At 38.4% G+C, this 14,638-nt stretch overlaps 1 protein-coding gene across 11 annotated transcripts in view; it reads right to left on the bottom strand.

Moving 5' to 3' along the window:
• The window catches only part of MAST2 (microtubule associated serine/threonine kinase 2), a 204,535-nt gene that overhangs the window by 126,969 nt on the left and 62,928 nt on the right, over nucleotides 1-14,638 (bottom strand). The window contains exon 2 of one of the 11 annotated variants that reach the window (XM_039711651.1): nucleotides 10,616-11,452. The exons of the other annotated variants lie outside the window; for them this stretch is intronic. Within the exon in view, the coding sequence (XP_039567585.1) occupies nucleotides 10,616-10,654 (39 nt within the window). The 5' untranslated portion in view covers nucleotides 10,655-11,452. The remainder of the gene's footprint in view (nucleotides 1-10,615; nucleotides 11,453-14,638) is intronic. 11 annotated transcript variants of the gene reach the window in all.

Here is a 14,638-nt window from a genome sequence, read left to right as displayed (position 1 = left end):
GGCTGGGGACTCCAGAGCTGGACCAGAGCTCCAGGCAGGTCTCACCAGAGCACAGCAGAGGGGAACAATTCCCTCCCTTCCCTGCTGGAAACTCCTCCTCACTGGTCTCCACTTGGACATCAAGCACTGACCACAACTCTGATTACAACATCAACTTTCATTTTTCTCACATTACCTCATTTTTAATTAAGAAAGATTTCCTCTGAATTTTATTTAAAATTTTAACCTTTAAAAGCTAATATCCTGCTCAAATGCTATGAACGTTTATCTCTACCTTATTGCTCTCTCTGTTAATGCATTTTATGATCTTTACAGCTACTTTGACTCCTTTGGCTACATTTTTTAAGCATAAATCTTCAAAATGGCCTTAGCTTGGAAAAATATTTATTCAAGGAATTAAGTACAGTTTTTTACAACCTCAAATATATTCACAAATTTTTTTTTGTCTTCATAATTAGATTTGTTTTCCGTTTCATTATGGTTTTCTTGCTGCTATAGAGCAGTTTAGAGCTACACAAATAACAAATGGTAGATATGGTAGATTCAGAGGGGAAAAAAAGAGGGCTGATTATTGAACAGTAAAGTGAATGTTATTTCAAACAGATAAAAAATAGATACCTTGTCCAAATATATCTCTTTGCATGGTTGAAAGACTGAGAGCAGAAACAAGATTTTAAGAGAGCCATGTTAAGTAAAAGCCTATAATATTGCTCAAGCTGTTCCAAAATACAGTGCTTAAAACCAATTTCTAGCCATAACAACTATCAATCATGATCTGTTACACTAATAATAGGATTGTATTCTATTTTTTTTTTAATTGGCACACATCCAAGATGAAAAGTGGCAGAGGTTTTTCTCCCTTGCCTTTGTGTAGCATAATATACTCCCTAAACCTGTTTGTTACACAAATATTGAAGAGGAATTCCCTTTGTTTTGTGTTCTATCAGAACTAACTCGGCATCCCAAACTGAGTGCTTGCAGCTTTCACATATATTTGGTTCACCCATCCTAACCACAACCTTCTCCACACAGGACCAATGTAAATTTATGCCTCTCCTTGGTTCCTGAAAACAAACAGCATTTGTTCATTTCTTTTTTTATAAAGTTCACAAAAGCCAAATCAACCATTCCCATAAGATCCTTCAGCCAAGACCCAAAAACCCAGCCCAGGTACAAAGGTGGCCTCTTTTTATTTCTACAGCTAAGTATCTTGTTGGCTTGATTTTTTGGGTTTTGTTTTGGTTCTTTTCCAAGAGAGCAGGGGGCTCTTGAAATACCAACAGGAATCATTTTAATGCTTTCTGAAATCTGCCTTCTAGGAGTTTAAAAGCACTAATTCTCCACCAAGAGTATTTGGGGAGAAACCAAGGTTGCCAGCTGGGGGGAAAAAAAAGGCAACCATTCCATTTCAAACATCCCTTCTGCTCTAAAGTGGTCCAGTTTCATTTGCACAATGCACCCTGCTGACGTTAATTTAGCAGCCCTCTAATCAAGCTCACTTCCTGAAAGAAAAGCAGAGAATATTAAAATGATGGTTGTTAAACTCCAAAGTTTTCAGAAAACAGAAGGAACTCAACTATAAAACCTCCTTTTGAGTCCCATTATAGAATATGCACCGTTGTGTCTGACTTCACCTGTGGAACAACTGGGATCTGGCAGAAGGATCTGCACTGTGGCATGAGGATAAATGAGGAAGAACGAGGGGAGGCAAAGCCCTCTTGTGACAAGGCTTTCATTTGCCTACAACAGAGAATTTTTTAAAGTCCAAAACCAAAAATGAATAGTTGTTTCTTGAAACATTCACTTTCACCTGATATCAGTCCTGAGCACATAAAGAGACCCAAGACACCAATACAGGAGTGCTTTGTTTCCAATATCAGAGTCTATGTCAAGGGTATTTAAAGCCATCTTGCTTCTGGATAAACTAGGTCACCTGAAGATTAAGGGGTAAATGAATGAAAGCCATACACCAATCTCTCAAACAATAAGATAATACAGCTCTTTCTGGTTGAAAGGTGAGGTTAGTAAAACCTTTGGTAGCATTATATTGTCTGCCAAAAAACATAAGCAGCAATCACTTCATCCAGTGATTCTCCCATTAAAGACCAAGAGAACTACTGCCTCCCAGAAAGAACTTACATGCCACCAGTCCGACCTTCTTTGAAGTCACTGCAACTTTACCTCAAATGCTATTTTGCTTGCTATTTTTCTAAACAGAGGAAAAATATCTTGTGGTACACAAATGCTACACAAAAAGTTGAAGTTATTTGTGTGAGCAATTCAAGGCAAGATCTGCCCCAAAACCCTCTCAATTCACTGCCTTCAATTCTATGCAAGTTATGCAAGGGATTGCTTTCAACAAATTATTCTTTTCAAGAAGTGTGAGTTAAGTACACGGAAAACTGGCAATTCCCAGCAACGGCACGTAAGGACCTCTCACCCCCCCATTTATGTAACTGGATTTTTCACCTGGCTATAATCACCTCCCCAGTGCTATCAAAAAGAAGGGATTTCTGTTACAGCACCATTTTTAGGTAACAGGTTTCCCCAAGATTGCTGCAATCCATACAGCCAGGCAAGGTACAGGCTATTTCTCTTGATTCATGGTAAATCAATATTATGTTCCCAGCACCACACAACTAAATTACACCTATTGCATCTGCTGCTGAAAGCTGTATGTAAGGGCATGGTTTTTCTTTAGTATTTCATTTTTATCAGTCCCAATGGTACTACACTGGATTCTATGTTGTATTATGCCTTAACAAAAATGATTTTACTACATCACTCCATCATCTGTCTAAACTTAATCAAGCACAACATTGCTTTCTGAAGGTCTCCAGTAGTCTCATGTCCCTGAGGGGCTTTCTTCATGGTAGCCACTTTGGAAGAAAAATATCAGCTTGGCACTGTCAAACTCTCAAAATTTACAAGCAGGCAGTCACCACACAGCAAAACTATCCCAGATTATAAAATTGTTTTTAAAAACTTTAATGTTTGCCCATTTCAGTACAAGAAGTTTTGGGTGCTATTTCATAAATAAATGTTTTGAGACAAAGTGCAACAGAACTGCCAGGTTTAAATTTGGTCCACAGAGTTTTAAGGTAGGCCCTACCAAAACAGTCAACAAGCTCAGAACAGGAAGCTGCCTGACATTCACAGCTGAAAGAAGAAAAGATAAAAGCTAGGAAAACAAATAGTAAATGACTGGGGACCATTAGAGAGAATAAACTGTCAGCCCACAGCCTTTGCAATCTGAAATCAATCTCAAATGTAAAATCACTCATGTCCCTGTTTAAGTCACCTCCAATCTTTTCTTGCCTGTAGCTCACCACAATCCATTCCTCTTTCCTCTTTCAGCCTTTAAATTTATCCCCATTGTTTAGGTTTTTTAAGAACCTAATTGCCTCCCAACAGGCACCTCACAATTAGCCCCCCCAGGGGATCTCTCCACCAGCCAGCACACATTCTTCCACCTTAGCCAAATTGTTCACTGTAATTATGAAAAATAAGGCACATTTTTAAAAGGAGATCACTACCTACACCTAAGGGAAAAAAAAAAGTGTAATACTGGAAGCACTTGGAAACACTCTCAGGGCCACAGATCTGCTGGGAAGTGATGGTCAGGGGCTTGGCTTGCTCCATCCAAATTGTTCACTGTAATTATGAAAAATAAGGCACATTTTTAAAAGGAGATCACTACCTACACCTAAGGGAAAAAAAAAGTGTAATACTGGAAGCACTCGGAAACACTCTCAGGGCCACAGATTTGCTGGGAAGTGATGGTCAGGGGTTTGGCTTGCTCCATTTCAGACCACTGGAGTCATCCCCAGCAGGAACGAGCCACAGCTCATGGACCAGTGGAGCAGAAAGAGCCTTTTTCACAGAATACACCAACCCACCCCAGTGACATCTGATATCATTTCTTTTTTTTGGCTGGCAGTACAAGTGACATTTATTAGCCTATGCTGATGTAAAACAAGTGATAAATGTCAGAGGCAATTAATATTTTCATCTTTTGAGGAAAGCAATTTAAAAGTAATTATATCAGGTTACAGTTGTTTAAGCTGTGCCATACAATAGGTAATATTTATATTCACCCTCATTCCAAACATGATTTTATCACACTAATACCCAAGAGCATTTTGAAAAGAGAAACCTTTGGCTACAAAAGCATCTGTTGTGCTTCAACAGTTTGATTTAAAGGGAGCATTGCTATTAGCAAAATGAGTCATTTATAGATTTGACCAGGTAACAACAAAGCTGAACCACTTTCCATCCAGAAAATGTATTCACAGATGATGTGCTGATAACTTCAAAGCCCAGATTTCAAAGATCTCTATATATACTACTCATTTCTAAAAAGAAACAATACAAAACCATAAATGTCATTATCTATTAAGAAGTTCATTCAAAAGACAGCAATGACATCTATCAGGAAGCATTCTGCATAGAAAGGGGAAGAGTTAAACCCTTAATTCACTATATTATGACATGCCTGCAGTGCAGCACTTCACCCAAAGCCCCACAGCAGACAACACGTCAGGATGCATGGAAAAATGGCCCTTATTGCCTCCACACATATCAGTGAAATTGATACTGGAGAACAATTATGGACAGAAAGGCTGAATGTTAGAATAAAGACTATCAAAATCTGAAACAACTTAATACTTTTTACTGGATCTCATTCTTGATCCTTGAAACAAGAAAAGAGAAACTCTGAGGTTTAATCATACAGAAGCATCTATGTAAAACGTCATGTATTATATATTTCTACTATAGTATACAATAATTGAATTCAAGCTCAAATTAGCTTTCTAACGTGGAATAGACTTTCACACTCTGAATCACAAAACTACAAAGTGTGATTCATAGCAAATCTTTAAATAGAGATGATGATTTCAAAGCTCATAAGCCAAGTTTAAGGAACTCTGCTGCATTATTTACAGTACAAACCCAATGTTTTCACAAGATATGAGTAAAGTGAAAATTCATATTTCTAAAGCATACCTGCTTACATTAAACTTAGTCTAACAAATCATTTTCCACTTGGATACCACTTGAATTTATTGTCGTTGTAGGTGGCTTTTATTTTGTTTAGCAATTCTTTTGAATGTCACGGATAGCCAGGTCAGAAATCACACAACTAAGATAAATCTTTAACAACTGGAAACAGGAACATTCAGTGAGCAAAACTTAATAAACATTAAGTACACCTCCACCAAAGTCAACCTCATGTCTTCAATTACTGAAAGATTATGTAAACTTTAAACATTTTGTGAAAAAGAGAAAGAGAGAGAGAAAGAGCTGCTATACTATAGTCACAGATTAGAAAATTCAGAATACATCCACACAATTGAAAATAAACTACAGGGAATACCTGACCTACCTTGGATGCTAAAAGAAAAACAGTTGCATTTGCACACTGCTCTGGTGGGCAAAAACACTTTGCTATTCTTGTAGCTGCTGAATAAAGTAATGCAACTTCTTGCCTCTCACTGTTGTGCTAAGAGTGCACATCAAAAAAATCTTAAGATTTAATATGAGCTCCTTCAGAGAATAACACTAAAACACTTTGGAGTCCACAAATTACTTCATGTTTTTAATAGTAGCTCCTAGAAATTCAAGAATCACCAACCCTAAAAAGCCTATCCTGTCTTGATCTCAGAAATTCTAAAATCACATACCTTCTACAGGTCAGATAAATACTAATGACTTGGGTAAATCAATTTAATACAAAATAAAAGAAGACCAACTGATAAATCACATGGGAAATACTGCCACATATTTACAACTGACTTTAAATATCTCTTCAAATTTTAGTGATCCTTTTCTAGGTGTTATTAAATACTGGTACTCCTGAAATATTTTCTGTAATTTATGTGACTACTATCCACAATTTACAAATATTTAGAACGCAAAGATAATTTTTATCTGTTGAAAACACAAAAGGACTGCCTACTCCCAATCAAGAGTGATAGTTTTTCAAAATTAGATTTTTTCACTTGGCATGTTTTAATTAGGTTTCCTTTAAAAAAAACAAAAACAAACCAAAAAAAACCACCACTCTATACCATCTTTCAATGTATTTGAGAAACTGAAGAGGCAACCATAACCAGCAGAACTGACAGCAGGAAAATAAAATGTGCTCTAACCAATTTCAACTTCCAGGCTGATGACATAAGCCTAGAAGCAAAATACACAGTGCCTCACTGCAGGACATTTCTTCTCATTAAAGAGGTAAGTGGGTCTGTGTAAGCAGTGAAGACTATTAAAGATAAGCAGATTAAACACCAGTCTTGCAGCATGGCAGCATTATGTTATGTTGCTAGGCTGGAGAACTGGTTTCCCTTTAAGATTTGGGATTTCCAGCATTAAGCAAGTACAAAATGCAGCGATGTTAACACCAGTGAAACACTCCCAGTGGCTGATGGTGAGGAGGAGAAACACTCCCACTCCCTACACAGCAACCCCTGCCACCAGCAGCAAACACCATTCATGGCAACAGCAAGTCCAGCTGACATGTTCAAGCCAATGAAATGTGTGAAACAGGTACTGCTGATTATCTTTGGGAAGAATTCCTCTATCCAGCATTTCCTTGGGCTCAGGGTCACACACATACATCCATTCTTTCATGCAGTCACCTGCTAACAAAACCATTCTTCCTGAAGTAGTAGAATATTAATTACTGGTATTTTTATCTTTTCTCACAGCCTGAAAATAAATAGTCTAGTGCAGCTATACAAGCATTCACAATGTCCTTACTGACAAACTGAAAGCACTTATTTAAGCATTAACTACAGCAAATTATCAAACCAATTTAACAATACCCCGAAGACAGCAGCTAAATGCCATCTTTTCTGCCTGAGCAAACCACTTAACCTTTTCTCCTTGTCCATGTTTCAAAGACTTTTTATTCTGACAAGGTTTCACACTTTTGCCTTGGTACATTTTCTAGTGTCCTCAAATTGAATGGCAGAATCTCATGCTCCCCAAATTTGGTTCCCTTCCCTACTCCATTGTCAAGTGGACCAAAAGCACCAAATCTGAAAAATCAAACCAGTGGGAAAGCTCACATGCCCAGAAGACATCCACCAAAACCCCACAAGGCTTCACACCTGTCTGAGCAGGACTCCCCAGTCCTACAATGAGAGGTACCACACAGATTTCACCACAATCCATTTTCCCATGCTGTGACACACAGCATCCCAGCACCAGACTACAACAGACTCATACAATAAAACTTCACCCTTTTCTTCCACTGATTCTAGTCAAAACCAGTTGCTTATGACTGATCTAGTTAATGAATTCTAGCAACCATTCACCTGTAGTCAGAGTTCCCCAATTCTGCTCCTCAGCAGAAGAGAGAGCACATTGCCCAGACAGTCTGGACACCCTCAGCCACCAACCTCTGCACAAGAGCAAGGTCATTTCCCTTCTCCACATGGGTAACACCAATGCAGATCCCACTCCTCCTGTCAGCTGCCAATTTTCACAGAAGCTGAAGAACTTAGACTGTCTTTTTAATTAATTTCAGGAGATGGAAATTTACTGAGGGAGCAGGAATCAAGCCTGAACATAAATCTTGCTTCTTTTGGAAGCCAACCTGAAAAAATTATTTTTCTTTAACTAATATTTTTAAAAGAAAACTGGTATGTGCTTTCTGGTATTCTAAGATGAGTTTAAAATTTCAGTATCTGAATAAATCATTTTTATTTATCTTCTCATGTTATCACCTCTTCCTCAGATGTCAGTAGAAGTGGTGACTGCCTACATCATCACTGTTGGAAGCTCTTCAGCAGATATCTGACCTGTGGGTTCAGTTATGTTCCTGGTAAATCTGTGAGCAATATAAAGTAAGTCTTGCTAGGGTACCATGGCAGGCTCCCCTGCAGCACATAGTTCCAAAAACTCAAATCCAAGAGACTGGTAACATCTGAAGATGTTTGCATGTGTATGTATGCATCTATCTTCATGCTAAACTTACAAAGGTAACCTTCAGTTTAAAATGTAGATACTAATTATTTAGTTAATGTGTATTTCAGAAGTTTTTTAAAAACAGAACAGAAAAATCAAATTTTGAGTCCCATTTAGTGTCTCATTTGCCTCTCCTGGACCTTAAATTTCCACACATTTCACCACTACAAATTTGTGGCACCAAACAGGATGCAACAAAAGCAGAACTGAACAAATGAAGAAGGTGACACAGAAGGGCCACATGCCAGGATATTGACTTTGCATGTAGGAACATCCCTGCTCCTGTAGGTTATCTGCTCCCTCTAGTCCACAGCTATTTACTGCAGGGATCAGGGCTGGGAGAGCTCCCCAGGAAGACAAAGCTATCACAGGGTTGATATCACAAGCATTTCAGGTGATGGAGGTAAAAGGAAGCACAAGGAAAACAAATGTGTGCATTTGGAAAGTGCCCTGTAGTGAAACATAAAGGAAAAAAGATTTTCACAGTGCACATGATTAAGTACCAGAACAGGTGCCAAAAAAGGCTGCAAATCTCCTATCCCTAGATACACTCAAAACCAGCCTGGACAAGTCCTTCAGCAGCCTGATCTAACTTTGGAATTAGCATTGCTTTGAGAGGAGAGGTTGGATTAGAGAACCTAATTTGGGCTGTGATGTTCATTTTAAAAGCCATCAACATCCAGCTTGAGCTAAGAAACTGATTTTTTTCATCAGTGGCCTTTCAAACTAGCTTCACCCAGCTCTCCAAGGGAAGTAATTAAATATATTGCCTTGGCAATGTCCCAACAGCTCTTTAATTTTTCCTGATTTTTGAAGTTGAAATTGACTATAAAATGGCCACTTTTCCAAGCCACAATTTCTTCCAAAAATTGTACTCCAAAATACAGAGTGGGGGGGAAATTATCTAGTATTAACTTCCTTTTGGACGCCTGCCTTATTTCCTGATATCCTTTTAGCCTATTTTCTTAGTTCCTGAAGCATTTTTGATGTAGATAGTGATTACACACACACACACACATATATATATACATAGATGCATATGCATATGCATTTATCTACCATTTACATACCTACCCAACTGTGGACAGACACAACACCACATCTAGACATCAAAATGATGTCTGTCTATTCAAGACCACCAAAATGATGGAATTTCACCATGCTACAGAGTTAAACCAGGGAAATGCATTCTCATCCCCAGCAGTGTCTTCTGCTGACACTGGTGGACATTTGGGCTCCTCCAACCTCCCTTCCTTTTCCAATACTCCCCTGAAGAATTACTATGATAACCACTCCCTGGCATGTCAAACAGATAAAACATCCCTGAGAAATGCTAGGTTCAGAAAAGCAATAAATGGCTTGAAAAAAATTTTTATTATCTCTGGACAGAAACAATCTTCTTGGTTATGAAACTCTAATTAGATACACTGAAAATAAATATCAATTTACCAAAAAATTCACCCCTAAATAATCTTACCTATTCCTATATAATCAGTTATACAGAAAGCAAATACAGCTAATTTTATGATGAGGAAATGCACTATCCTAATACACTGTCATCATGGTACATGCAGCACACTGTCTCAAGCTATTTCACTAATATTAATAAGCAATAAATAAATAAATAAAAAGGTGAGATGTAGAACATATTCACATAAGGCAACAATTACTTTGTAATTGCCTTAAAGCATCAGCAAGGCATGAATAGCAATATGCTAAAATAGTAAATTTCTTTTCCTCAAAGGAAGTTAAACAATGGGACAGACATGGTTAATTTTATAGGCAACGTTCATGGTCTATAAACAATTACTTATGCTAGCAAGTATGTAATAGGCTATCCACCATCCTATTACAATGACAAGGGGGGCTGGGGGGAAGAATATGTTGCTCTCAAGCACAAATCTATTCCCTGTCTCCATCTCACACAAGATTTTGGAGCTCACTCACTTCCAGCAGTTTTATTCCATAAGCATCAGTTCAGCTGTCACGCCACTGACACTGGCACAGATCACTGTTTGTCAGACCAATGCAACTGAGTCCAACTTCCACAGCACCAGTACAAGATAAAACTTCACCAGGATGTTTGAGCTCAAAACAAATTAAGAGTATTTATTCCAACAATGATAGTTGTTGAAAATAAAATATAAATATTATTTGCATGGTTGAATTGCTTTCTGGTTTTGGATTACTGTGCATTTGAAGCAATAAAGAAACATATGTCAAAAATAAATGAGAATATTCAATCTGCTTTGACATTTCATTTTTAATTAATGCTCAAGTAAAATGGCTACTCTAAGGCAAGTCTGACAAATCATGTAACAGATTTTTGTATGGATCTGTAAAAGTGAAGTCCCAAAAATAAGGTAAGCCTCATAGTTTATACTTCACTTCTTACCATAGGAACAGTCACAAAACTATCACATATAATCCAAAGCATTAAAATATTATTTCATTACTGTATACAAAATCCTGCTTTTAATTTATAAAATATACACTAGGTGGAAACAGGAAAACTCAAATTCTAGTATCACTGTTATGTTCTCAGTCAACCTGATTTACACCAAACAACTGTCAGCATTTTTATGAGACTGTCACATTACAAGCAGAAGAATAAATAAAAGAAGGCTGAAGTTACACTTACCTGCAGCCCTCTTCTTCGAAGAATACTTGAATCATCCATATTTCCACTGCTGATCACTAAAGCTCACTTGCTTCTCACTAGCTTTGCTCTCTAACTATTAAAGAAGTCCATTATTTTCAAACTTTTCTCCCCCTCCCACTCGCCCTCCGTCCACTTGCTAAAAATAGGACATGGTCTTTCACTTGCCTGTCAGGAAGAACTGCAGCCACGGTCTCTGACTATCTGTATGAAATTTTGCCTGCCTCTTTGTGGCAGATTTAGCAGGTCACATTAGAAAAAATCTGCTCGACTTTCCTAAATCTTTTCAAGGTTGGCTGTCTCACTCCCCTCATACACACAACTGTCTACAAATATATAATAATAATAATAATCCACAACTCCACGTAAGGCCAAAGAGTGGAATTTAATTCAGATCCCATACACAGGCATTTTTGCTTTATTTCAATTTACTTGAGCTGTTATAAGGGATCAGTAAGCTAAAACAGCTGCCTTCATTTACTGTGTATAATAAGCTCACAAAATCCAGGTCACATTTCCTTTAAAAAACACACAGTCACGCTAACTAAAAAAGCAATACTGTGGGTACACAGGACGATACACTGGCACCGAAAATACAGAAAAATCTCGCTATGAAAACCACGGAAATTTTATTTTTCCCAATTCTGAAAAATTCCTTTACTCCTTTGCAAGACAAAGCAAGTGTGAGATTCTTCAGATACTGTCACACATTCTTTTGTTTCTGCTATCTCTGAGGTATGCTGGGCTCCTCCATGCAGCAGGCACGGCACATTCTTCAGCTCATTGCTGAGATCTTGCGACTCTCATGTGCTGAAGGGTCTGGAACACATGTTGCAAGTTCTGAACATTTAAGAATTCATTCCTCTATTCATCACTGACAGAGCTGTCTGAAGTAGCCCTTCCCTCATCGTCATCCATAGCAAAAAGGCAGGGAGGGGGAAAAAAGCACAGTTCAGCTGAGGCTTTTTCTGTCTGTCCTGCAGTTTCTGTTTTCCAGCTACCTTCACACAGACCGCTCCAGCAAGGTCAAAAAGGGCTTTGCCCCTTTAGGTCCATAATGCCAATGACATTTTAAAACATGAGCATACAGTACGTGTTGAAAAATAAAACAGCAACAATGCTTCTAGCTATACCGAGCACCATTTCAGTAAAACCAAAATTCTAGGTATGTTCATCCCAGTATCATTTAAATTACTGAGCATGTCAAGAAGCCTTTGTCCTGCACATGCCCCTTCTAGATTAAAAAGTTAAAAATAAAGTATTGCAAATACGATGAACAACCTATTGCCGCAATGACCTTCAATTTTTTAGCAGAAAGCTAAAGCAACAGATTTCATCCCCCGATTAAAGCTTAGGAAGAGAGTCTATTTATAACTTCTGAACATAAACACTGTATTTAAAAAGAACCTAACTTCAGACTGAAGGATTTCATGCGGTACAGAGACCAAACTTCATGGAGAGCTGTGATTATGAGGGCATTTCAGCCAGACATCCTCAGGGCTGCGAACGCAGCAGCGAGCGGAGCCCAGCCCGGGGCAGCGCTCCCGTCCCCGCAGCTCCGACAGCCACCAAGAGTCCTCGGCCGGGCACACGGGGCTGGCCGTGCTCACAGGAGCGGAGATTTACACGGAAATCTTCAGCTGATCTTCAGGCTAAGTGACCGAGTCACATGAGCTGAACGCATCACGGTAAAGTCAGCTGAAAGCAGATACAACTCAATCCCATTCACCAGGCTTTTTTTTTTTTTTTTTTTTTTCTTTTTTCCTGATCCTCTGCGGAGCGAGTGTGGTCTTTTATTGAGAGCAGCTAATAAATCCTGCGGCTGCCGTGCCTCCCCGCATCCATCTGCCGAGCGAGGGCTGCAGCGCCTTTGTGCGCTCCGGAGAGGGCAGAGCTCATTTGCATGGAGCCTACTGTACCATATAAAAACCTGCGCTAGTGAAAACAACTCCATGAGCCACTTCATTTTAAAGGAACAGCATCTCCTTTTGCAAATGGGGCTGGGGAACAGCGAGCCAGCCAAGGAACTCTGCGGGAGAACTTGAGGATGTGTCACCGGGGGGAACGGCGACATAAAATACATATTAAGCTCTTTAAAAGCACACAGGAATGTAAAATGATCACAGGACTTCACTGTGATAATGTTCATTATGGATTTCAATATAATTTCTTGCATTTTGCCATGAAGTAAGCTTCCTCAGAAAAAAATACAAAATTCTAACTTCAGTAATCAGACATTAGTACCATACAAATTCTATTTTTACCTAAGAAAATGTCATAGAAACAAAACATTTTGGCATGCTTGCTCACATACATCACATGCACTTTGCAATCTATTTTAGTCTACAATAGATTTTAGAAATATTCTATTAGACCATGCACTAACCAGATCATTGATCTTACCTCTTCTAAGGCCACCAGCATTAAACAACACATTCTGTGAGAGGAATCAAGGCATCTTAACAATCATGCAATGCCATTCCCATTGTATTCTCCTCCTACATCAACCACTAAATGAAAATGTTTCAGGCAGATAACAGTAGTATATAACCATAACTTATTTCCATAACATAACTGGAAGCGTTCTAATTGGCATATATACATCTAATCCTTCCTGGGTTATTTACCATAATATTCAGACACTGCCAATTCTCAATATGTCTTCACAAGTGACTTGTAATTGATTGAGGCTGGCATGAGTCTTGAAATACCATGAGAATCATCTGTTCTCTTCCAAATTTCAAGCTTTCTTGGGGAGGATGATTTCAGATTGGCTGCCTGCCACACTTACCCAGTTTCTGGGCTAGAGAAGCCAACTGGGGCTGCTGGAAAAAAGAAACAGGCATGGCTTTTCCTCCAGCTTCCCTGTCCCCTTCCCTTCTTCAGTTATAAGGGATCAGTTTATTTAAATGTCAGATCGAAAACCACTACCAAAAACATCACAAATGGGGCAACCACCTTTTCTTCCCTCCTGTTTAACTGTTAAGACTCATCCACTCTCTTTTTTTCTTCCTTCAGAAAAATCTACCACAGAAAATCAATGTTGAAAGAAGATGGGAGAAAATACTTAGGATCAAACTGAAATAAGCGAAAGACAAATGGAATTTCAAAGCAACTCTCTGACATGGAAGATTTTTTTTACTAAATACTACCTTTAGAAATTTAAATTCACTCGTCATCTCACCGAAAGATTATACCACCCTTAGACAGTGATTTTAACATCCTAAAAAGTCTACAGGTAAGTCTCCAATTAGAGATGAGAAAATATTTGTAGAAGACATTCCATTAAAGGATGTATTACTGAAAGATATTAAAGAAACTGAAGGATACAAAATGTAATTTAATTCTAGAAGAAAGTTCCCAAACAGTTTCCAGATGCAGGCAACACTAGGAAAGGGTCTAACAAACCTGTTCATCAGTGGGAAAAAAGAAAAATCAAAATAAGGAGGTCATGTAATACTTGAATCCTTTAAGAATGAAAGTACCTACCTAAATACTCAACTTCACTAAAAAAAAATTAGGAAGGCTGATTAAGAGGGACTTCAAAGTTGGTTAACCAACAACTTCAGTAAGCTCCTAACTCAGTTCTTCCTCTCTCCATCAAATTTAGAAATCTGGAGAAAATTTGATTTGCTCTGCAGCAACCGGGAAAGAGAAAGGGTAGTGCAGCATTGGGATCTCCTGGACACAATCCAACCAATTCCTGTTTAGCTGCAGCACTCTGAAAAAGCTCTGAGAAAGTTCTTAATTGAATGTTGATTTGAAGACATCAAGAAATGGAAAGAGCCATGAAGTTACTGTATATTCCTGCAAGGATCAGCCTGGTAAGTAGGGAAGGGCAGTTTATCAGCTTGCCAATACTGGGGTGAATTAAATGAGGTTAGGAGCAATTTCCAAAGAAACAAAAAAGGAGCTACTGCTTTACACAAGTCACATTGGGCTATTTCTGGCTGTAAAAGGCTGAAGGGAAAAATAATCACAAGCATGGACAGAAGTGTTTGGACA

This window comes from Passer montanus, unplaced genomic scaffold (assembly GCF_014805655.1).
Source record: "Passer montanus isolate IOZ18808 unplaced genomic scaffold, ASM1480565v1 scaffold25, whole genome shotgun sequence".
NCBI lineage: Eukaryota > Metazoa > Chordata > Aves > Passeriformes > Passeridae > Passer > Passer montanus.
This window is presented reverse-complemented; position numbering and strand designations above follow the sequence as displayed.